The 25,440-nt window shown below is 28.7% G+C and overlaps 2 protein-coding genes across 2 annotated transcripts in view; one reads left to right on the top strand and one right to left on the bottom strand.

The window, feature by feature from the left end:
- LOC111619689 (ubiquitin-conjugating enzyme E2 L3) overlaps window positions 1–23,620 on the top strand; it is a 31,394-nt gene extending 7,774 nt beyond the window's left edge. Inside the window, exons 2-4 of the mRNA XM_023361459.1 lie at window positions 13,672–13,767; window positions 19,369–19,555; window positions 23,244–23,620. Of these exons, the coding sequence (XP_023217227.1) occupies window positions 13,672–13,767; window positions 19,369–19,555; window positions 23,244–23,398 (438 nt within the window). The 3' untranslated portion in view covers window positions 23,399–23,620. The remainder of the gene's footprint in view (window positions 1–13,671; window positions 13,768–19,368; window positions 19,556–23,243) is intronic.
- Window positions 23,621–23,755: 135 nt separating this feature from the next.
- LOC111619673 (arginine-hydroxylase NDUFAF5, mitochondrial-like) lies at window positions 23,756–24,367 on the bottom strand. Its single transcript, XM_023361436.1, has 3 exons — window positions 24,259–24,367; window positions 24,078–24,160; window positions 23,756–24,003 (listed from the first exon to the last, which is right to left on the bottom strand). The coding sequence occupies exons 1-3, from the start codon at window positions 24,338–24,340 to the stop codon at window positions 23,893–23,895; spliced, it is 276 nt and encodes a 91-aa protein (XP_023217204.1). The 5' UTR covers window positions 24,341–24,367; the 3' UTR covers window positions 23,756–23,892.
- Between the last annotated feature and the right edge of the window lie 1,073 nt (window positions 24,368–25,440).

The raw sequence follows: 25,440 nt of genomic DNA, 5'->3' as shown, positions 1-25,440 counted from the left end.
AATTACTTTTAATGTACAGTATTCTAACTGAAGTAAAGTAAAATAAACATCAAAATATGTATTATTTCAGCGCTGTGGAGTCAGAGTCATGGAGTTTTGGTATTTTAGCCGCCAACTCCAACTCCTTTTTACTTCCCAACTTCTTATGTATATAAAACGGAAAAGTATTGGAATTTTGTCAAATTTGATCCTCCAAGTTTTCTTTGCAAATCTACATGTTTGGAGACCTCGAACCCCTCAAAAAGTCAATAAAACTTCAGAGGAAAAATTCGCGTGCGTGTATGTGTTGGCATCTAATTTGTTTAACTCCTTTATTTTCTGTTCTGCGATATTAAACAATATCTCAGAATGGGTAAAGTTTAAGAAACAAAATGTGGCACTGTGGCTTATGTATAAAGGGGCATTAACACTATTAAATTTTGGTTCTTAATTAAAGGTCGACAGGGTGAAGACATAAAAGTGGTCTTGTGTCATATCAATGAATATTTTACTCGTTATTAACGTTCAAAATTTAAAAATAAAATAAAATAAAACTCGTCTACCCTCAAAGTAAACTTTTTTGTCATTTTATAATAGTACAGTAAAATCTGTTAAGAAGTTCTCGCTTAAGATGTTAGAACATATATGGGGACATGATTTAGTTCAACCACTTTGATGCTTAATAATTAACTCCTGTGTTAAACCATCTGACTTCAATTCCAACCACTCTGACCACAGAAATTATTACGCTTTAAACAGAGTGAACAAAATCATGCCCCCCACACACAGTCTAACATCCTCACATATAGAAAAAAACCTCGAATCTTTTGTATATCTCGAAATTTCAAGGTGTCCTGAGTCCAAAAATGTAAAAATTTGGAATGGGTCATTTTTTGACCGAGCGTTACACTTCCCCTCTGTTATATATAACAGCCGGAAAAGTAAATGTTATCGAATACATATTTATATATTACTTAGAGGAGTCTTTTAGCTTTGGAATAAAAAGTTTCTACGTTCTATCTTTATTAGAACTTTATTTATTGAATCTTTTATTCTGAGGTCACGTGATGATATCAGAATTTCTGGGTCTCTTTTGGTAACAAGTCCGCCCCTGTCGGAGTTGGATGGTAAGGAAAAGTCGGAGTTGGAGTCAGTAGATTTTTACGCGACTCCACAGCCCTGTATTATTCATAACAAAATTTTCTGATCTTAGTAAAAATTTCTCAAGGAAAATCATTAAGAATACAAAAATATATAATGAGATTACCCTGAAGTAATGGCAATACAAATCCAACCATGAGGAGTGCCTGGTTAAAGAATCAAATTTTTGAAAATTTATTTTATGTAGAACAATTAATCTGAATGTTTTAGAGTATTATTTAATCTTCGATTTTAATTTTTTTTTTAATATTTCAATGGAGATAATTTGATAACTGGTTATGAGTGAATCTGCCTAGAGCATGAGACTATTAATGGCATAAAGAAGTCTTTGTCACCTGACAACTGAAGCATAAAAACAATGCAACATAGAGATGTTAGAGATCTATATCATAGAAATGCTGGGAATTTGACATGGTTGCTCTTAGAGTTTTTGATTATATAGCCTTAGTAATTTCTAAATAATTGGGAGAAAAACCTTTCATAATAATTATGTCTAATTTTCCAGTTCTTGTAAGTTATAAAGCAAAAATAACAAAGACATTGAAGCATCTAAACTACTGGTAGAAAAATATTTAACATGTGCATTTACTGCTACAAATGGCAATGAACAGGGAAGCTAGTTTATATGACAATATTACATATGATATATTAATTATGAAGTTATAAAGTGTTACCAATCAATATCAAATGTAATTTTAATCACAAAATTTTCAAATTATGTAAAAACTAAGAAGACTGATATTGTTTGAGCTTCCAATGCTCGAGAATTTACTGATGGATATTTTATTAAAAGAAATTCACAAACAATTTCAAAAGAATAAAGAAAATTTTAAGTTTCTGCCATTCTATTTTTAATTTTCATTTGGTCACAATCAAGAATAAATATTTAGGGTAGTTTAAAAATAGTAATAAAGTTGAAACAAGATGATTCATCATCAGAAATAAGTATAAAATGCAGAGGTGTTGTCTCATTTAAATCATTCGTATTGAAGTATAAGTGAGTTCTACTACTAGTGTGATATAATGAATCAAATATAACTCTAATAATAATAATTAAAGGATTAGCAACATACAAAAGCAAGAGAGATTCTTCAGATGATTATTTAAGAATATTTCCTTGTATTACTATAGAAATTTCTAGTACCTATTTGAATATTTGATTCGATAGTCATTTATACCTAATTTTTGGTGTTAAATTCTCGTTCTATAGTTTATGTAACTGGTTTTTTTAACCATTCATAAAATAATTGAGATACATGGCTGTTCTATAGTAATTTATTTAGTTTAATTATATTAGTTATATATGGTTTTTTAAAATACTTCATAATATATTATGACAGAATATCTTTTTGGTTCTTGTTTAGATCAAATTCTCATGGAATTTTTTTTGTGGGTCTATAGATAACTTTCTTTCCTTTAACTTAAGTTTTATTTACTGGTTTTATTCAGATAATAGCTGCGGTTACTATTTTAAACTCCATATTTTCTCCATAATTATTATTTCCTTTGCACATACTCGTTTGATGTCTAATTTAAAAAGTATTTAAATATTTATTTATTAATGTTTGATTTTTAAACCAAAATTATACTTGAAATGGCAACTAGTATCTTACTTGATAGTAAACATAATTTTCTATGTACCAGTAATAAGAAAATAATTTTAAAATACATCTCTCTTAGACTACATTATTCATTTAATATAAAATGAAACATGTAAAAGTTTTTTGTTAAATAAATAAGATACCTACCTACTGTAGTTTACGGTATTTACATTGTTTCTCTAAGTTTTCAAAATTTCTAGAATAATAGATGCAACTACTATTCTAGGTGATCGTTTCAAGCTTTAAGCGGAGATGTGGTTATTATTCGTGTAAAACAAATTTTATTCTGGATTTGTTCAGTATGTCTGCATTTCTTTCTATAGTTGAAGAATTGTTTCAATAATTGTATAGTTCAACATTTTTCATCTTGTTCTGTATGTTGATCAGGTATAGACTAATGAAAACAGGGGTATTTTTTTTGCCTATTTAACTTTTGTAATTGGTCTACAGTTTCTGACTTCAGATAAGTAAATAATTGCTTATATAAATGTCAGAATTACAACAGAGTTCTGCAGATTTTCAAATTCTTCAGAGTCAATATCTTGATTTTGATTAAAATTTTACAAATAATTATAAATTCAATTTTTTTTTTGTTTTTAGAATTTTCCAAAAATTACTATTTCCCCCCTCTTGTTGAGCCACAAATGCAAGACAATACTGATTTTAGCAATGACCCAAATACAGTAGAATCCACTTCTGTGACCTAATTTATTTCTGGAAAAGTATTATAAAAAGCCATTCTATTTCTCATAAGTTTAGAGTCAAATTGAGAATCGAAAACAAAAGAATCCAGCATGACTTATACATTTTTATATTTGTGTATACTGTATGTCAAAAAAACATTACAATAGCAATTATATTAATTTTTAAATCCTGTATTGAATGATAAAACATACTTAAGCATAGACCAGGGGTCGGCAGTTTGTCAAGTGAGAAGAGCCAAATTGTCATGGAAACAGGATAACAAAAGTACCAGAGAGCCACATATATGTAATATACATATATATACATTATATATATTATTACAAATTTCTATACTACATGTGAAAAACAATGATAAGATCGCTATCGTATAGACCAGGGGTCGGCAGTTTGTCAAGTGAGAAGAGCCAAATTGTCATGAAAACAGGATAACAAAAGTACCAGAGAGCCTAACTAACTATATGTAATATACATATATATAGGTCCTATACATATGTATAATAATAATAATAATTTATATTATTAATTTAAATGTGTGAAATACGACACACGACAGGCACCTCTAGTGGTCTTTTTTGGCATAATGTTACTCGGATGGACGGACACATGTTCAATGGGTTATATATGTAGATATGCTTTAAATGCTACCACTCGCATGCGACTCATATTGATGAGAGTGTGGACGGGCTAAAGAGTATTATAGAGAGTATGCTGTACGAATCGAAGCTAGTTCAGCGACCACTCCTGCCGACCCCTGGCATAGGCCAACACATTTATCTTTTTAAAGCTTCTAGATTGTGTGGTCAGAATATTATTCCTGTAAGTTGTAACAGTATTTAAATAACCTTTTAATTGTTTCTTCTCTGAATTATATTCCAGATAACTAAGGGCCAGAATAAACTGACACATTTTTCTCATGTAGAATTATTTTGATGCAGAATGTGAAAATACATGTTGAAATGAACAAAATGAATTAACATGCAGCCTCCACATGTAGAAATTTCAGTACGAAATCCATCTTCAACTGAAACATATGAACTGGCCTAGTTTTCTGACTTCCATGCATTAAATGTCTGTCAGTGTGCACCAGTGCAGAATTCCATTAATTTTACATGCAAAAATACCTGTGTTCAGGTCCTAAGTGTATTTCTTAAGTAAATAGAAGAATTACTATATTACTATAGTAATTCTTCTATTGTGCTAGGTTAAAAGAAGATATATTCTCAACTGTTAAACTATTTGAAAGACAGGGTTTGATATTTCATAAATCAATTTTTTAATGATTGAATAATTATTTCTAACAATTCTTAATGTCTACCAAATTTTCAATATGAATAATCCATTCTATTTTAGTTTTGTATTTAAACTGGAAAATTTGATGATCTGTTTCAATATACATAGAAACTATGTTGTTGTTCTTTATATATACATATATAATGAGATCACCACAAGTCATCTAATTGTCATAATTCCAATTTCATGATTTAATATTGACATTCTGATTACTGTATCATATGTGATCAACTAGAGTCAATATCTTGAATAGTAATAGAATTATATGTATAAATATATCAAAGTGAAATGAGGAAAAACTCTATGAATGATGTGGTAGCTTAATGTGTTACAGTGGTGGTGGTATAATCAAAAAAGCTGGCCATGTTTGTTACACTTCTGATTCTCAGTATTGACAAAATCCTCAAGTTACTTCTTGTGAGTTTTATTTTTTGTTTGAATTCCCTAGTGGTTATTCAGCTTAGGTTTGTTTACTGCATAAACATTAGTTTGATGCAGTTTAATGATTTTAGTCATTTTCTCAATATTTTTTTGTATCATTTTTACAAAAGAATTTCTGGGTTTTTACTTACTTTTTGGATGGTCATGAGTTCATGACCATGTCACTTGTACTATACAGTAATACCCCGAACTTACGCGATAGGTAGGATCAAGCGATAACTGCGTAAGTCGAATTCACATAAGTTGGGGTATAATTTCGCATATAAATACATACAAATAATTTTTAATTGGGGCCAGAGACTAAAGAAAACAATAATGTAGAAAAAATGTTTAATAAAATCTTAGATAATACATATGTATAACAAATTATATTATTATACAATTTTTCATATTTACTTGATTATCACACCATAATTTTAACATTTTCATCTCAGCGATAATACTGTGACATTTACAAATGATGCTTGAATTTAAAGATTGAGCATTTTTCACAGCTTTGAGAATTTTTTCATTACCTTTTATAATTGTTCTGACCATCGATTACGGTAGATCAAACTTCTTTGCCAATTCACAAATTTTCATTTTTGTATTGAAGTCTTTAATAATGTTAACTTTACATTCCAAAGATAAAGTTTTTCTTTTCTTGTTTGATGCAGAAGAATCAGTTCTACTTCATTTGGATGACATAGTAGAGTCTCTCAAGTCTCCATAGATATAACAAACACAGAAATAAATAACACAAAATAAATTCTAGCTATATGTTGATTCCGCGCAACACATCCGAACGTGTAAGCTGAACAATAGAGTGGGGGGGAGTGAGTAATCAAGAGTTGCGTGGCGCTCAAACAAAAGACAAATCGACGAGATTTGAAAATCGCTTAATTCCAGGTTCACGTAAGTCGGGGTAGCATAAGTCGAGGTATTGCTGTATTAAAATTTATTTAGATTACAATTGATTTACATTGAACATTTAGTGAATTTTGCTTCATTAAATGTAGCAAAAGAAACATTAAGAATATAATAATTTGAAGATGAAAAACAAAAGAAAAACATCAAAGTCTCATCTCATTGGTTTAATAAAATACTAGCTGTGGGTGTGCCTGGCATTGCTTTGGCTCTTGGGGGTGATGGGACTGGTGAGATTGGGTTAGAAGATGGTAATAAGAATAATGGTGTTAATGACTAAAATATACATTTATTGACATGAGTATAGTAGAATCTCATTTTACTGGATTGCAGAATAATTTTTTTTTTTTTTTTTTTTTGTAAAAAGGCCTATAAATTTATATAAAGTGTCACGTACTGAAGCGTATTCTGTACACTGTNAGATTGAAAGAACATATAGCCGATTTGAAATATCGTAGACTAAATTCTGCTTTTCATGAACACTGCCTTTTAAATAATTGTAATATAGACAAAAATAATATAGATATTTTACACAGAGAAAAAGATACATATAAAAGAAAATTCAAAGAAAGTATAGAAATAATCAAAAATCAAAATAGTATAAATAAAAATCCTAGCATCTCTATAAACGAAAACTGGTTAAAAATTTTATATTAATTGTATTCACTAGATCCAAACTATTATTATTGTGAGCAATGTGCTAATTAATAATAATTATCGAACTGTTAAATAAATCAACAATAACAAGAACCTGTAATGTTGTAATGGGAGTCCAATAATCATACATTGAAAAAATATTGTAGACGTCAGATATGTAAATTTATATTGTAAAGTTATGTAAATTCGTATTACAGTATATTGTCAATGCGTATCAAAGGAAATAAGGATTTCATAAAACAGATTTATGAGTGGAAGGCATAATCAATTGTATACTGGATTGATAATTGTTGTCCAGAGTATGTTTATATCAAGAATATGTCCAGAATATGTTTTATGGTTTGTGTTAGTTATATAATAAGTTTATGTCCAGAATATGTTTTAGATCAAGGATTTTGTAGAACTGTTTTATAAGTGAAAGGTACCTTTTATATTTTTATGATTTCTACAATACTTATGTTTTTATATGTATATTATATTCTTTTTTAATGTTTTAGTTGGCTGAAGAGGGGCTTAAGAGCCCAAAACGTTTAAAATTTTCACACGTATCAACTAAATAAAGATGAGAAAACCCGCCAAGTGTCTTAATTTATAGCACTTTATTGTGTTAGAAGCATAAATAAATTTTTTCCCATGTCTCACCAAATCAATGTAAACCTCCTTTTAGCAGATCCATTACTCAGAATAACAGATTTTTTTCTAGCCCCATCTATTGTTAACTTTGTGTTTTTTGAACATTTAGTTAATATTTGGTTGTTTCCAGAAAGTTTAAGCTTGTGATATAATGGATTTTCAGAACAACGGATGATTTTAAGCAGACCAAGTGCTCTGTTAAAACAAGATTATTCTGTATTTACTATAACGAAACTGCAAAACAAAAAAAATAGCTTGAGCTAAAGTTAAAGGGAGTGGGGCTTTAAGGGTGACCTGGCTCCACAGTATTTTTTCTAAGGTTTTGTAGAATATTTGTCAAATTTGGTGTGAATATGTTGAATGGTATAGAACCCTTTATCTGTCTAGGTCAGGAAAGAGCCACATAAAGCATACCATGACAGAAAACTGGCTCTAGTAAATAATTGCAAATTTTATGAAACATCTGTCCTTGACTTTTGTTCATTGTCATGTCTGATGCCTGGATGATAGGAAATTGAAGTAATTTAAAATGTAAAAGAAAGTATTATTGTTTGGAGTTAATGTTATCTGAGGAAGTGTGTGAATAGTTCTACAGTGTTCACCTGTCAGAATCTCAACATTGTGTTGTTGAACATACCATGTATCACTAATCTCCTTCTATTAACTAACCCTTGTTTAGTGTCAAGATTCCTGGGGACCTATTCTGAGCGCTTCCGATAACTCAACAAGAGCGATACACAGGACATTCAATAAGTCCCCTTAGCAAAAGGCAGTTAACGAACCTTAGACAAATCGCTATTCTGTGTTCCACGTTAAGTGTGTTTTGCTACAGCTAGTCAGTCAAGATGCGTCTAGTTCCATGTTATCGATAGCTGTTACGCTTTAACCAATAACAGTTTAGTTAACATCATAACATGACTGCAACCCACTATTTTCTAAACGAAGCATTTAGCATTGTCGTGTACCAGTGCTGTGAAATAGTTTTGGTTTAAAATGTCTAAAAAAGGACAATGAAGCCAGCGAACTAAAAGTTGCCAGTTCGAGATGCTCATTAATTTTATAGAAGACAACTCTAAATTAATGTCAGAGAAGTTAGATTCTTACTTTACCATAAAAGATTGCCAGAAATTGTGGCAAGAAATAGCCAACCGTCTGAATTCCGATAGTCGGCTCACAAAATGATCCAGAAAGATGGCGAAAAGTAACTGATAGTCATATATTTATATTCAAAGCTATCATTTTAATTTATACATATGTGAATGAAATCTATTTCAGAAATAATGTTTTATGCTATAGTTAGTTACTTTAAATTTTAACAAGAAAGCAATTACATTATTCATACAATATTCATAAATACTTAAGGTAATTATTTTTAAGCAATACAACAACGTAGTTTATTAACTCTCTCTCCAATTGCTCGTGAAGAAAAATCATTCTTACACCAAAAGACGCCATGTTGTTTTCACTTTTGTTACATTCCTAATGGCAGCTCGAGAGTGATCAATAACAAAAGCTTAGTTATCGCACATGGCTATTGGAACTGAAAACGAAACATATGGCTTGGAATAGCATTTTCACAGTTGATTAAATGTGAATCACGTGGTTCCAATAGAAATTGGTTTTTATCTTATTCGTTAGCTTAACGATACTACTCAGAATAGGTCCCCTGATTTGCATGACTACAGCTCTGAACTTTAATGTTAACTTATGTAGTAGAAGTATAATTAACCACTCCTGTGTTTCTTAGGTAGAGATTTCTATACCATCCAATATATTTGCCCAAATTTGGCATGAATATTCTTTGATGCCCTAGAAGAAATATCATGGGTCTCACCCTCAAGCATCCACAAAACACACACTTATGTTAACTTCAGCCCAAGCAATTTTTTTGTTTTGTACATTCATTATTGTAAATATTCAGTGTAATAAAGGTATATTTTAGTTACTAAGACTGTTTTTATCAGTGTCTCGACTGAAACTTACTAATCCCTCATCCCCTCCAAAGCCCAAGCAATGCCAGGCACACAGCTAGTTGTCATCTTTGCATTTCTAAATTGCAAGTTCATTTCCATTAACTTGTTTATAAAGATAACAATGTATAACGATAACAACACTGTTATAAAAATTTAAAGTTAAATGTATGAAAAAATAAAAGTGATTCTTAATAAATTCAAATAAAGTAAAATTAATGTTAAAAAGTAATGCAGAAGGTCAAAAATTAGCAAAAGAAAGCAGGAATGGTTAAAAAAAACAAAATCACTACATGGCGTGTGAGTGCCTGACATGTTTCTCCCATAGATTTAACATTGTACCTTTTGGCATTTCACCATGCCTGAACCATTACATCCTTGTTCAAATCTGTCTTCAGCAGCATCATTTACAGAATAAGAGCTTTAAGTTGATATATGAATTTATATTTTTTAGCCCTAGCAATTTAGTCAAACTAAGTTGGACAAACTGAAAACCTTTAACAGCATCATTTAATTAATATATAGATTTGCATTTTGCAACCATTAATATGAAATTAAGTGAATATTTTTAGTCGAAACAAACCTCAAAATAAAATGTTTTAATTGTTAATCTGTTAGTATATTGACTTTTTTAATCATAGTTTAAATTTTATATAATTTATAAATAATAATTACTGTTAGTGATTTTGCATAAATATTTTTTAGGAAATAGTGATGAATATTTGTTTAGATAGCAAAAATAAGAAAGTTTCTCAATTTTTGTTTCATTCTTCATTATTTGTTCAAATCCAATTTGAAATTTATCATTTATAATAAATAAATTTCATATTTATATGACATTTTTAGTAATTATGAGTGTAAAATTCAAGTATAAGTATTATGTAATTAAGTATTATGTATATAAGTATAAGTATTCAAGTATAAGTAAGTATTATATCAAACTAATAATTTGTTTAATTTTTAATGAGAGTGAGAACTGCATATTGATTATCTTGTTAAGAATGTAGATGCCTTGACTAATAAAACTGCTTTGAAGGAAATGGTTTTTCTGCTGTTTTGCCATTTTAAACACTGTTTTTAAAACACAACATAAAACTACAGCTGATTCTTGGAAGCAACCAGTTTAACAAATTTTATACATACTTTGTCATTTATGGCAGTTGTCTTAGTAATCAGCCTTTACTGCCCTAGTATTGCAGAGGTTGAGATTAAATCTTTCTAACATATATTACGTCATACGTATATTAACTTATTAATAAAATAGAAAGGAAGATGANTGTGTTATGCTTACTTTGACCCAATATGCTTGAATTGAATTAGATTATTAGAATTGTCTTTTTTTCTAAACTGTTTTTTTCCACAATTATTTCTTTACACTCCATTTTTTCTTTACACTCCATTTTTAATAAATGTCTCGCTAGTCCTAAATAAATAATTTATTTCATATAATTGCATATAATACAATGATTGAACTGAACAAAGATTCATAATCTTAGTTTTATTTCTTTTCCAGAACTTAGAAGCTTTTTATATATTAGCTGTAGACTTAAACTTATTTTTTAATTTTCTTACTCTTAACCTTATTTAGCACACTTTAATTTTTCAAGTGTTATTCCATTAGGAAAAAATTCAAATAATTTTATTAAATTTAGCATTTGACATCTATTACAGGAAAAATTGGATTTTATGTATGAGCCATTTTGTAATTCAGTTGAAACTTTGTATTGCTTCTTTATTATCAGATAGCTCATCGGTACAATTTTGGCAATTTTGACTTTCAGAAATTTGGTCACTCTGATTTATAGATCTTGTGCAAGACCTAAGTAAGAAGCTAGACACACAGAATTTGGCACAAGTTTACAGAAAATTCTCGAAACAATCAGAATTGCAGTTTGGTATTAGCTAGCAGTTACATCAAAATGTGTGTGTTCATTTTCAGAACTCCAAAAATAATGTTTCGTGTATAAAAATTCACTTCCAGAAAATTAACGGACTTTAGTAAAGTTACAATATTTAATGGCAAGAAGCCAAACTTGCTAGAAATGTTTGGAATAATAAGTTGCTCACAGTTGATGCAAACTTCAGGTATTTCAGAGTGAGTGTATAAGAACACCATCAATAATAATAATGAGTTGCTCTGGAAAAATTAAAAATATCGCCTCCATTTCACCAATTTTTAATTATTTTTGCCACTTCAAATTATTTATCATCCAGTTTTACTTGTTAATGCAAGTGTTGGTAGCCTTATCAGTTTGGTGTCTGGATAAAAATAACATGTTAAACTGTACAAGGGGGAGGGGCCAGATGTTCATTTCTCCAATTGGAAGGAAACTTGGTGAGCACATAGCCTTAAAACACAAATGCGTAGCCTTGTTCAAATAATAGGACCCACTTTTCAAGTGTTTCCAAAAATTGGTCCTCTGAATATTTAATTTTAAGCATGAAACTCCCAGACTTATATGCTAAACTGGTGGTTTTTAATCAGACTTTGTAGTGAATAAATTATAATGTGCCTCCTGAACAAATATACAATAATTACTGTTAATACAGAAACATGTACATCATATAATTCAGTGTCCTCATAAGTCTGAAACCATAGGAGTTGTGTTGATTTTAGTACCATGCTTTACCTGTAAAAGAATAAACAAAGTTAGGAGTAATAAATTAGAGCTATTTTGATGGTGGGACTTGTCAGAAGTTGCTAAAGAGTTAACAAGTTGCATCCATATTAGTGTGTGCAATTGGTGGAACGTCTGCATGTTAAACTCTTTGAAACTTCTCATAGACTGCAGGTTTCCACCCTCAAAATATCTTTAATATTTCTCCATATTTAGTACTATGTATTAAGTGTGATTTACATTGGATGTAAAACGTAATAAAGTGAAGAGAGCTATTGAAAAAACGTAAGCTTATGTAATCTCACAAAATGAATTAAAAATTTTTGTCAGTCAGTGGGATTACATTACATGACATCACAGTTGAATGAATCTCTCTTGATTTGTAGGTGTACTTTATTAATTAAGCACTGTACAACTGATATGATGCATGCAACTGTTGGAGCACAGTATATGCAAGAATGTCAATCTTGATTAAGAATTGAGGTATATTTGATTGAAAGATATCAAATAACTGATGATGATTTAAGAAATTTCTAAATTAGCACGTTTTTTTCCAATACAAATTACTACATGATCTTTAATTATCAGTTATGTGTAAATTTATATCCTTTGTCAATTGTTATCAAAGAACATTATTAATTAGTTAAAATTGATTTATTGTAAATTTCTTTAATTAATCTATATTAATGTTTACAAGTGTTATTTCATGGTTTACTTTCTGTAAGAATTATAACTTCACGTCTTCAATGTCTTCTCTCACTGTTAAGCAGCTTCTCTCCATCAATTTCTGTCTAATATAGCATCATTTTCACTTCTATCCAATATCTTGTGTTCTCAGTTCTACTCCTCCTCCTTATTTGGTCACTTCTCTCCCTTCTACTTTCACTATAGTACTTATTTTATTATCTGTGTGCCTGGTGAAAATTTTCATCTTCATTATATCTTAAGAATTTAGTTTATTATTCACAACACTACTATTGTTATCCCATCCGTGCTGCTTATCCTTTCCAATCTCATGAATTAATTTAATATAGTCTTATTTTCTAAATCTAAATGGCCTGATGATTGAGGCAATAAAGGCTTGTTCTTTCAGAGCACTAGGTTGAAGTTCAGGTTAGAGAACCTCTAAGAAATTTTGCAGGCAACTGTTCTAGATGTATCTTATTCATCTGATTTGGTTGTGGGCTAACTAAATTTCCAATAGATATGATTAAAAAGACCAAGAAAGCTCTAAAAGTCCCAAGTTTATTAGAAAAATTTATCTGCAGCATAGTTACCAGGATCCTATTTCTACATTCAAATGTTCTGTTATCAGTGTATATATAAGATTTTTGGAAATTTCTAAAATACTATTTAAATATATGCAAAAACATGTGTTATATTTGAAGAAATGTTAATCTACACTGGATTACATTTACTATTACTAATCAATAGATGATTTTATTATATACCATGACAACTAAATAAAAGCATTGAAACTTTTATAATGCACCTAGCAAATGTTAGTCAAGCAATATAAATGTAAGAAAAGTTGTTGCATAATGTGTATTCAATTGGGTTATTTAAATTAACAAAATAGCTTTAACTCTCAGAGGTTAGGAACATTATGTTAAAGCAATCAAATATATGTGACACATACTTGTTTTTCTAATTAGTATTTGTGGTGAATGAAATTATTTTATTTAAATTATTGTGTTTCATGTATTTCAGGAGCTTCAGGACATACAAAAATCAGGAATAAGATCTTTTAGAGATATCCAAGTTGATGAGACCAATATTTTAACCTGGCAAGGTTTGATTGTACCAGTAAGTAGTCAAATTTTTTTCAATTTTTGCCTTTACATTCTACACAATCTCAGAAGTTTCTATTTTAATTACAATAATTATTTAAAAACAATTGCTTTCCATTAATGTTGCATTTGTACTACAGTAAAACAGATCTCAAACTTAGATATGAATGTCATGAGATGTCCACAAAATTAAACATAATAGCCTAATAGAACATTATGGTATAAACTGTTTTTGTACAGATTGAACTTTCTTTTTTACAGTTTACAGAACATATGACAGTTTAGAGAATTAAGAAACATTTAATTATACTTCTCTATTTACAATTTAGATTTGATAATTTGCCAGTTATGAATAATATAACAATGAAAACTTATAAATTAATGTAAAAATCATAATACAAAATACAACAGTGACTGACAATATTTTTTGACTATTACATAATAATAACAGATATAGAAATGTGCAATGATGATAATTGTAGAAAGATGACAATAAACTCAGGAGAATGATGATGATCTACATGTGTAATTTTTAATAATTTTAGTTTGATGAATAATTTAACAAACTAATTACAGTAGACCCCTATAACATGGTAGATGCGTTCTGTTTTATATGAATTCCGTGTTTTACGAGTCATTTAATACATTAGCCATAGTCCGGCATGTGTACAGTTTAGGGACTACGGCTGTTTGAAAGGTTTTCTTCCATAAAATTAATCGATTCTAGACTAATTTGACTAAACATTTCCAAAACATGTATAATTTTTTGGGAATAATCCATATAAACTATGCTATAAACAAAAAATTGTAGGATTACTTACCAAGTGTGCACTGTTAGATGACGCTATTGCTTAATTTAAGCTTATTTTCGTCGTGGAGCTGCGCATCGAACGGGGGTGCATATTTCCTGATAAGTTATTTTTCTGCAAAAAATTCGCTGAATTTGGAGACATCATTAATATAAATATAATTTTTATGGCTGTTAAGTAATAAATGGTTTTTAGTAGGTCCGCTGCTCGGACCTACTAAAAACCATTTATTACTTAACAGTTTGCAGATATGCAGTTTGCAGAATCTAGACCAATAGCAGATATTGCACAACGGTTTGTGCGATATCTGCTATTGGTCTAGATTCGACCAATCCTATTGTGACAAGAGTCGACAATGATGTTTTCTGTATTATACAAGTCTCTTTTAGCATGTTTATACGAATATGATCACAATTTTTTTGCCATGTTATACAAATCCATATTATATGAGCCCATGTTATAGGGGGTCTACTGTAAAATAAAGCATACAAAATTTCAAATAATGTTTTTAATTTGGCATAAGTTCTATAACATTAAAAATCACACTCCTGGCAAATCTTTCCTTCAGAAGGAGACATATGTTCCAGGAAGAGTTTGCTTTTCATTAACATTTTGAACACTTAAAATCAAAATATGAGCCATTTTTATGTTTAATATTAAGCTGTAATAAAGTCATTAATGTGAATATATTGTACACATACAGATCAAGAGAAACATAATCATGTGTAAATAACTAATATACAATTTATGGAGATTTCAATCTGAAAATCTTAGAATTAATACATAGGTTACATCTGTAAATAAAAATCATGCATTATTAATTGAAATAAATTTTATAAATATGTTGATGATATTTTGAGTAATATGAAATTCTAAACTTTATCATCAGAATTAATCATTCAAATAAATTCACATCTCACTTTGATTAATTAATGGATTTCAAAATTAAAGCTGTGTGTAGTATTTCAACAAATGTATGTATGTAGCCAATTTAATGATTATAACATTTCAGACTAAATATCTATTATTTTAATTTTTATAGAACATTACTCTTAATTGCTTGTAAAAGATTGGACATCATAATAGTGATTGATTCATATTGTTCATAAAGAAATAACATTTAGTCCTTAATTTATAAGTCTACAGCTTTTATGGGAATGGTTTTAATTGCTAAATATCATCAAAGCATTTTATACTTTATTAAGGTATTCATAGGGTTCCTACCCATCTGGAAAGTCAGGGATTTTCATCAGTGTTCAGAAAGTCATGGAAAGTCAGAATTTCTCTCTAGCTGCCTTGTTAATTTTTTTGCTGACAGTATGGTTGATCAAGTGTAGCTGTGTGTAGGCAGAAAGAAGTAATTGGGGCAATGCAACTTACAAAAAGGTGTGCATAATATTTTCAGAGCCCAAAATTTCTATCGAACATACACAAAATTTCCCCAAAAATCATTGCACACAAAATAAAACCATAATTTATGAACCAATTAATAATTATTATTATTTAGTTTGGAAAATTTAAATTAAATCATACATATAATTAATTACTAAAATAAGAGATTGCACCTAATGCTTCCTTTTAATGACAAATTATTTAGTAATTAATTATAAGAAAAATTTCAGATTTGGCAAGAAAATTTTCATATTATTTAACATCTATTGAGATGTTCATCTGTCAAGTCTTTTTCTATATTTGTTCTTTATGAAATTCATATTTGAAAGTAAGGATTCACAAAGATATGTGGAGGAAAACAGTGATTTGATTTTTGTGCTACTCTGACTAAAGAAGAGTATTTTTCTCTAGCAATCAATGGCCAAACTTCTTGCCCATCTGCAAGACTTTTGATACTCAAATCATTGTTAAAATTTATTATTTAAAGCTCTACTGCAGTGTCCTCTTAAATTTCTTTTCCATTGCCACTGATGATGCTACAGTTACATCTAAACTTGAAAACGGAAATGACACAAACTGACAGATTTGTTCAATGTTTTTTAAATTTCAAGAATCTCCTACTGAAGTCCTGCTGTTAGTCTACAATTATTCTGAAATGTTTCTCCATCTCAGAGTATGACTGGACATTTTTTTCTATTTCATTCTTTAAACATAAAAAGTGCTTGGATTGTGTATCTTTGAGATTGCATTTCCACAACTCAGTTTCTCCAAGTCTAACACAATGTAAAATTCTTGTTTTATTATTTTTTTTCTTTTTTTTTGTCTGCTTGTGATTGACTGCCTTGCCTCCTACAATCAACCTGTCTCCAACCACTGCTGTAAGAGATGTGAGGGTAAGGGAATTTGAACAAAGATGGTCAGGGAATCATGGAATTTAAAACAAAATGAGTAGGAACCCTATATTTATGTATATTTAATAGTGTTCTAGGATTAACTGCTATTTTGGACAAATATTATTGTAAAAAACAATGAAAAAGTTCAATAAAAATAATTGTATATTCATTTTCAATATTTTTCTTATTAAATATGTTAAAATTTGGGTCTTTCTCTGCAAGTTACTTTTAAAGCTTTCGATTACATTATCCAGAAAGATATCACATTGTTAAGTGATTCATAAAAACTAAACATTGTAGGATGGAAGTTTAAACTGAAATTTCTATTAGTGTTGTAATATTTGATCAAACAATATAAATCCACAAACTCAAATATAATTTGAGTATACTTGAGACCTCAAAAATCAAGTGGTCCAACCTCTATCAACATATAAGAAGTCCCAAATATGATGGCTCACTATTAGGCTAAGCACAAACTTGTAAATTTCATAATTTTAAAATGACATCAGATAAGATTTCTATAGTCACTTGACTATTTTTCTTCAGTGATCTTACAATGTTGCAACTAATGATATCATTAGAGATGTAGTTCTAAAGAACAAATGAACATTTCCTTTATACCTCTATGAACACAAGTTTAAGAAATTAAAATCAGTTCTTAGGATGTTGCTTATAGTTTTGTACTGCTGCTTCTAGTGTTGTTTTATTTTTCAATTGGAAAAAAAATAAGTGGTTATAAAATATCTTTAGCGATTATATATGTTTTATAGTTTCAATAATTTAATGAAATAAATATTACAATTTTGTATGTATGATGGATGATCAGTCAAAAACTTTTCAACTCAAAATCTCAGCTTAGAGAAGTTGTAGCTAAAACAGTGACCATAAATATTTCACTGTGTATAAATGCCTCATGACTGCCACAGAAAATTTCAACATGTTGGATTGAAGTGTTGTTGAAGGGTAAGTTATGGACTGATCAAAACAGCAGCATTTGCACAAATTTAGTTTGATGATGCATCAAATGAGTAGTTTGCTGTGATATTGACTAGTTTGTGCTCAGCCTTATGTTTTCAAGCATGACATTTGGAATACAAAATTCAAATTGTTTAATTCAATAGTTATAAAAGTAATTATCACCTTTTGTCTACTTCAAAAAACAGTTATACAAAACTTTATGAGATTTAAAAAATGAAAAATAATCTATCGGAAGTTAAATTACGTAATTCTTCCTTTTTAGATTACTTGGTTATGCAGAAAGGAAATTTGATATTGTCACTGTTTAGTGTATTCCTAGAACATACTGTTTGTAAAGAGATTTTTGTTGTTTCACAGTTTGAGTTTTCCAAACTTCAAAATTAAAAAAAAATATTGTGGGTTTTTATTTTACATTTTAATATAATTATTGATCTTAATATATACAGTAAATAAAATATTTTAGGACAGTAAACATTAACATTTTGTGGGATTATCTGGATATGACTTTTTCTTCTCATTGGTCACTCTAGTTACCAAATTTCTTACATGTTTATCATTTATATTTAGATATATATTCATTTTACTATGTTTACATTAAGTTAACAACACTGACTTATGTAAAGATTATACCATTGATTTGAATCAGAGTACCAGATTGTTCTAAACAGTTTTATTTATTTATGACGACGACAATTAAATGAAGAAAATTCAAAAGTTAGAATGCTTTGATGATACAATTAGTAGTGTACTTGTTCAATGTGCATAAATTTAAATTCTACTTCATTAATGTGTAAAGAAGATCAACATAGCTAATAATAATGCATGTGAATAACAGTTAAAGCAACCAAATTTTAATGTAAACCTTTATACTGTTACATATGCTGAGATTTCTTTCTATAATTGTTCTTCTAAATATCATTAAAACAGTAGCCAAATTTCTTGTTTGGTATTTCTCTCCTGACTTTCTAATATCTATATAGCTTGAATATTCAAGTTATTTTGTTTAATTATGTACAGTTTGGCTTTATCAGCCTTTTTTAAATCTCCTTTCCTATTCAATGACTTGATGTCATCATTGATAAGCAACTTTACGATGTGGATTCAACAAGAAGGAATTGAAGAATTTGCATCTTTATTTTAATAACAGTTCATTTTCCTTGAACTGTTAATATTTCTAAATGTAAAGTTTCATGTAAAAATTAATAATTGAATTTCTCAGCCAAGTGCTCATTTATTTCTATAAATAATTATATTTTTTCATTAATGTTTTAAGTGTAAATAAAATTGTTTCAAACATTAATAATCAAACAATGGCTTATTATTTGATGAAATTGTCAGGATAATGATTGTAAATTCACAAAAAATATATATAATGATATTAAAGACTATACAATAAAAAGTCGTGTTATGTCCTTTCTCACACCTCAGGAAATAAAACTTTTTATTGTATAGTCTTTTATGTAAGCCATTCACTATGTATATTTATATTTATTTATTTATTCAACTTATTATTAAAGATTACTCTTTTTTTTCCCCTTTAATTAGGATAATCCTCCATATAACAGAGGTGCATTCAGGATAGAAATAAATTTCCCTGCTGAATATCCATTTAAACCACCAAAGATAACATTTCGGACCAAAATTTACCATCCAAATATCGATGAGAAGGGGCAGGTTTGTCTACCCATAATTAGTGCTGAAAATTGGAAACCTGCTACTAGAACCGATCAAGGTAACAATTGATTTTTAAAATTAATAATTACACAAACATCAAGGAAACTTTTAACATGCATTGTGATGAAATGTATATCATATATTTTATGATATCGTATAAACCAGAGTGCTACATAACACTTCACAAATTTAAGAAACTAGAGAGAATATTTGCTCTAGTGAAGTTTAAAAGCAGAAGTTCTAAAAGCTTATGGATAATGCTTTAAGCCTTATAATGATCAACTTAACACCAAAAAATTGCTGAAATTTGTGCTTTTATATTCTGTTTTGTTCTTAAATTCCATTAAAGCAAACTTTTGCTTTTATATATATAAGTTGTATTCAGAAACTTTAAAGACTGGGTCAAAAAATCAAAACTTGTTAGTATATAAAGAAATTCATTTAATATTTTTCAAAATCTCACCAGGTTTCAATACACTTTTTCCAATTCAGAAATGTTTATAAAAATTTGCTTATTTTGGCATCACAAGTTCATTTTGTCTTTTGACTCAAAATGTTCTCTTTTGTTGACGTTCTTTACAACAGCAGATAAAGACATCATTAGGAACTTTTTGAGGGAAATATTATTGTTGTGCAAAAATAGCAGCTTCAACTTTTAAAGGAAAATCTTTGTTTCTTTGTAAGTTGAAATCCCACTCTGGGTTGTCTTTGCTTTTGAAAAATTTTTAATTAAATATTTAAAATCTAATTATAAATAGTAGCACACAATGATAGCTTAACTTGCTTACCTTTTGACTAAATTACATAGTAAATATTAGCTTATTTGTAGCCAAAGAATCTAGAAGTTATGATTTTGGCTGTTTAAATATTGATATGATGATCAGTATAATACTTTAGCTACAAGTAATAAAAATTGAGCTGAATGAATTAGCCACAAAATTAAAGTAATATAATTTATTTACAGTCTAAGACAGGTTCCCAATGTATTTTTATCATCTTTTCACCTTAAAAAATGTTAAAACCCTGGACATATCAGCAAATTAAAGTATATTAGGTAGTCACTTTACACAGAAACAGAAAATAAAATCAAAATTAATTAATTAAAATTGAAATCAAATCAATTGAAAATTTAAAAAATGTTTTTAAAAATTGTTTAAAAGTTGTTTTGAAATTTTCAAATTGTAAATCATTGTAGATTAAATCACTGTAAATCATTTACAGTAATCACAAAAATAAGAAAAAAAACAAAAATGATATTAATTTATTTATTAATCAGGACTAACCACATCATACCAAAGTCAAATCATCTATGAAACTTATGAGATTTACCATACCTTAAAGCACGAAAACAGTAAATAAAATATGTAAATAATATATAAAATGAAAACTGCATTTATTAGTTGCACACTGTCAACTTTGGCATTGTAAACATGACTGCCAGATCTGCCACACGTGTACTGCTTTAATGCTATCTGATAAGTTTTTGTCTTAGCCTTTTTTGAACATTCTTCTTACTAGTTAGATTTTGTTGCTTTCATACATGTCTTGGATGCCTTGATTAATAAGTAAAAGTAATATTAGATTGATTGATTGATGAGATAGATTGAATATAAATTTTCTAAAAATTTGACACACTTTCTATTGACTGGAATAGTTTCATTTGCATAAATAAAATGGAGTGTGTGAATTGATCATTTAAAAAAATTAGTTAAGATAATTTTTGTCTTCTTGACATTTGTATTAAATCTCTCTTGATGTGATCCAGTCCTGTGTTATGATGTAGAGCACCTTTGTAAGTAAGATTTTATACTTTGTGAATATTCACTTTTTATTACAACACATTTCTGGATTTCATTGATAATGTTGTACAATTACTATCCAAGTCTTTACATTTGAATAACATGTTATTGGTTGAAAAGGATAACTTTATCTGACATCAGTGATTCTAGTTTCTGTGAAGAATTGTTTTTAGAAACATGTTATTTACATTAAATGAATTTATTTCTGTATATGTTCATTTAACATAAATAACAAGCTTTTAAAAATGGTTGTGAATAATAATTCTTTTTATTGTATCCAAAGCTTGAGAGTTGAAAATTTCATAATTTATTATGAAAATGATGCTAATTTTATAATTAAATTTCTGATATTGACTTCATTTTCACATCTCATGTAAGTTGGAGGGTAATGATGGATGATGATTAAAAAAAAAAAGTGGGTATAGAAATCTGTATTGCCATAGATAATACAGATTTCTAACCCATTATTATTTATGATTCTGCATAACTTCTGGAATTTTTCCTGATTTTCTTGTTGTAATTTCTAATTAAAAGTAGTAATAAACATGAATTAGAGACTTGTCTAGGAGCCAGAATACAACTTGTTCTCTATTTTCATATTTATTTAAAACAAATTTTTTTCAGATATCTGGAAAATATCTGATAATGAGTTAGATATTTATAATGTAGACAATGTATTATAAACTATTCTCATGGTAAAATCTGCAAGTTTCAATGTATAGTTTGGTTCTTATCTACTCATACTTTTGGTTGAATTTATTAACTATAAAATTTAGTTATAATGAATATTTGTCTTGTAATGAAACATTAAAACAGTTGTTTATCTAAATATTTTTTATCATAATAAGAAAATAACACACCCAAATTTTCAAAAGAAAGGATTTTTTTTAAAATAAATCCTCTAAATGATGATTAATGATAACTGTGAATATAACATATAAATTTATAGAATTATATCTTAGAACTTCATACAGTCAAACTTCTAAATTGTGGCTCTTTCAGGAACAAAGTTCTTTCAAAAAATGTGATCTGGCACAACAACAGGACATATTAAAACAATTTAATTATCGTAAAAATGTATAACTTGAAGATTTCTTATTAATTAGTAATAATTCAGCCAGTATGTAATTGAAATAAAAAAATGCCTTCTACTTCAAGTATGTTGCAAGCAAATTAATACAGTCAAGCCTCGGTTCTTGAACATAATTCCTTCCTAAAAGTTGTTTGAAAACCAATTTTTCTAAAAGCGAAACAAATTTACTCATAAACAACATAAAATGGATTAATCCATTCCTGGTCCACAAAATAAAGCTTTTTTTTTTTTTATCTTTTTAACTGTATTTCGTGTAAAAAAAAAAATGCCTACAAATGCAATGTAATATTATATTAATAAATTTTTATTTAACTCATCTTAAGCATCTTTAAATATGAAATTTTGGATGCCATTTATATTACATGAATGTTAATTAATGTAGTTTTTATTAATTAATTTGATTTAAATTCAATTGCTGCATGTACCAAAAACAGAAGTACAGTAGTATCTCTCCTGCATATGCATTAAAATGTAATTTAAATAGCAACATCATTGATGATTTGTATCATGACATCTAATAACATGAAGTGATCACAACTAACTTGTGAATCAGTAGTCCTGTTGTTGTTTGGTTAGACCATTGACTTTTTTTAACATAGGAAGTATAAGGAGTTGACCATCTTTGTCTCTCTAATCTGCTGCCAGCTGTTGCTGAGTAACTCGTTCAGCAACCAAGTTATTGTACAGAAACAAGTGTCTTGTTGATAAATTAGACTGCATATTTGTTACCAATGCAAATTTTAGTCATTCCGCATTAGCAATTGTAAAATTAGTTATTAACTTTTTATGTTATAATAATTATACAGATTGCATTTCTTGTGTATTTTTTCTTAACTTTTGTTTTTTTAATACAGTCATTCAGGCACTCGTGGCCCTCATCAACGATCCTGAACCGGAACACCCCCTTCGGGCTGACCTAGCTGAAGAATATTCGAAGGATAGAAAGAAATTTGTGAAAAACGCTGAAGAATTCACAAGGAAATATTCAGAGAAGCGACCGCCTGACTAATAATCTATTTCCTCTGGTTAATGTACAATATGTACTGCTCAGCAAATTCATCTTTACATTTGGCATACTTTAGGAGACAGTTTGCACCCGAGATTACCACTCCACTTTACCCCAATATTAATCATCACTGTTATAACAAAATTAGCACAAGAACCTAAATGTAACATACAGCCTTTATTCTGTTTTTCTTCATTCAGCTGCCGATTAAATACAATAATTGGCTGTATTATGTCTGTAATAATAATAATGATACAAATGTGAAAATCGCTTGTGCTTTTCTACCTGTTTGTAGTTCCTGAAGATTAATTTTGATGCATTGCAATTGATTTTATCCATTTACAGAATTAAGAATAGGGAATGAATAAAATCATTTCTGATTATATATGACAACAGAATGTATTCAAAATTATAACACTGCGATTTCCATATAACAATGTATTATAAACTGTTTTAAAATCTTACCTACATAAACATTTTTTACAATTTTATCTACGTTAAGATTCTTTGGAAGGGAAGTCAATATCGCCCGATTTTTTGACAACGGTTTCCAATTTATGCAAATCCTTGAAAGAAAACGTTCCCGAACCTCTTCTCGCCGGCTTAGCCTAGAATTGTGACAAAATGATACATTTATAAATTGACTACATATATATATATATATATATTATCTTTATTTTACCTGTGATTCGTGTGGTTTCCAACCGATCATGTAAAGAATCTGAAACGTGGCGGGTATTGTTCCGTCCTCGTTTCCGTACATTTCTAAAACAGAAGTAATTTAATGTATAAATTTAATTTTAATTTGAAAACAAATTGGTCGACAATCGTTTAGATTAAACATTTCAATAAAATTACCATACCGTTATATATCTGTTTTGCTCTTTCGATTGTAGCTCTGTGTAGATGAACTTTTCTTGCCCAAAGACAATTGTTTTCTGCCATTCCTAAATAGTATAATTCTCAAATGTTAAGTTATGAATAATAATTAATTGTATAGTTAAAAATATTATAAATTTGAAATCCTGTCTTTATTATTTTAATACTAAGTTAGTATTGACTTTTCTCCATGTGTTTCACTGTTGTCAGTTTAAGCAAAATATTTTAACCGGTCATTCATTATGAAATATTGCTAAAGTATTTTTTTTTATTATGCATATCTTTTAGTACACATCACTGCTGTCTTATATTACATTTTACAGCTTCTGATAATTTATTTGATGGCATAAATAGATAATCATACAAAATAATCTTATAACAGTTTCTTTTTTTTNTAAGAATATATTATTGTTGTGCTCAGGATACTTTCGGAAGTGAATTCTTTAAGTTTGCCAAGAACTCTATAGCTAACTTTAAGGGGAATCGCCGTTTGATGTTTGTGGGAGACTTAGGCGGCATTTCAGAAATTATAATTAGGTCATTCCTTAATCTAAAATATAGTGCGTGCACGAGTAGATCAAACGTTCTCTTTGACCGATTTTTCGCTTCCATTTTCTAAATTTACTGTCGAGAAATCGGGCAGACTTCTGCCCCGTAGTATCATTTTCAAATGTGTATTATTTCTCTTAAATGAAACATTGTAATTGGATGGGGTAATTAAGGAGATCTTAAAAAAAGTATATTATATATACATATAACATACATTCATGTATATTTCATATTATATAATTGGATAAAAATGTGGGCAGTCATATTTACAATTATTAGATTTCTTAGGTGTATTGCAGCTGGGCAGAAAATTTTAAATTGCCTTCTAGATGAATATTTGTATTTATCTCCTATTGTTTGTAAATTAGCCATCCAGTCTGAGTAAACAAGAAAATTGGATGTTTAGTAAACAATAGTCCATGGTTTGTAAGCGGTTGGGAATGAAAGGTGCCTGAGTTATAACAATAAAAACGTCCATGAAATTATGGAAATATTTTTTACGTATTTATTTTACAGATTATTTTAGCACACACAAATCGGTTGCTTCTTCATAGGTGTTTAATATCTACATGCAAGCACAGAGTAAGATATACTTACTTCAATGATCTGAGATAATG

Source organism: Centruroides sculpturatus, unplaced genomic scaffold (genome assembly GCF_000671375.1).
Source record: "Centruroides sculpturatus isolate CEXI.00-Female unplaced genomic scaffold, Cexi_2.0 scaffold165, whole genome shotgun sequence".
NCBI classification, from domain to species: domain Eukaryota; kingdom Metazoa; phylum Arthropoda; class Arachnida; order Scorpiones; family Buthidae; genus Centruroides; species Centruroides sculpturatus.
The sequence above is the reverse complement of the archived record's forward strand: the minus strand, read 5'-3'. Positions and strand labels throughout refer to the sequence as shown.

Bases quoted from the DNA above. Each gene is read 5' to 3' on its own strand.
- LOC111619673 (XM_023361436.1), bottom strand. From the start codon at position 24,340: ATGGCAGAAAACAATTGTCTTTGGGCAAGAAAAGTTCATCTACACAGA. The intron at 24,161-24,258 runs GTATGGTAATTT...CTTCTGTTTTAG, and splicing joins AGCAAAACAGATATATAACG to AAATGTACGGAAACGAGGAC. The intron at 24,004-24,077 runs GTAAAATAAAGA...TCACAATTCTAG, and splicing joins GGAAACCACACGAATCACAG to GCTAAGCCGGCGAGAAGAGG.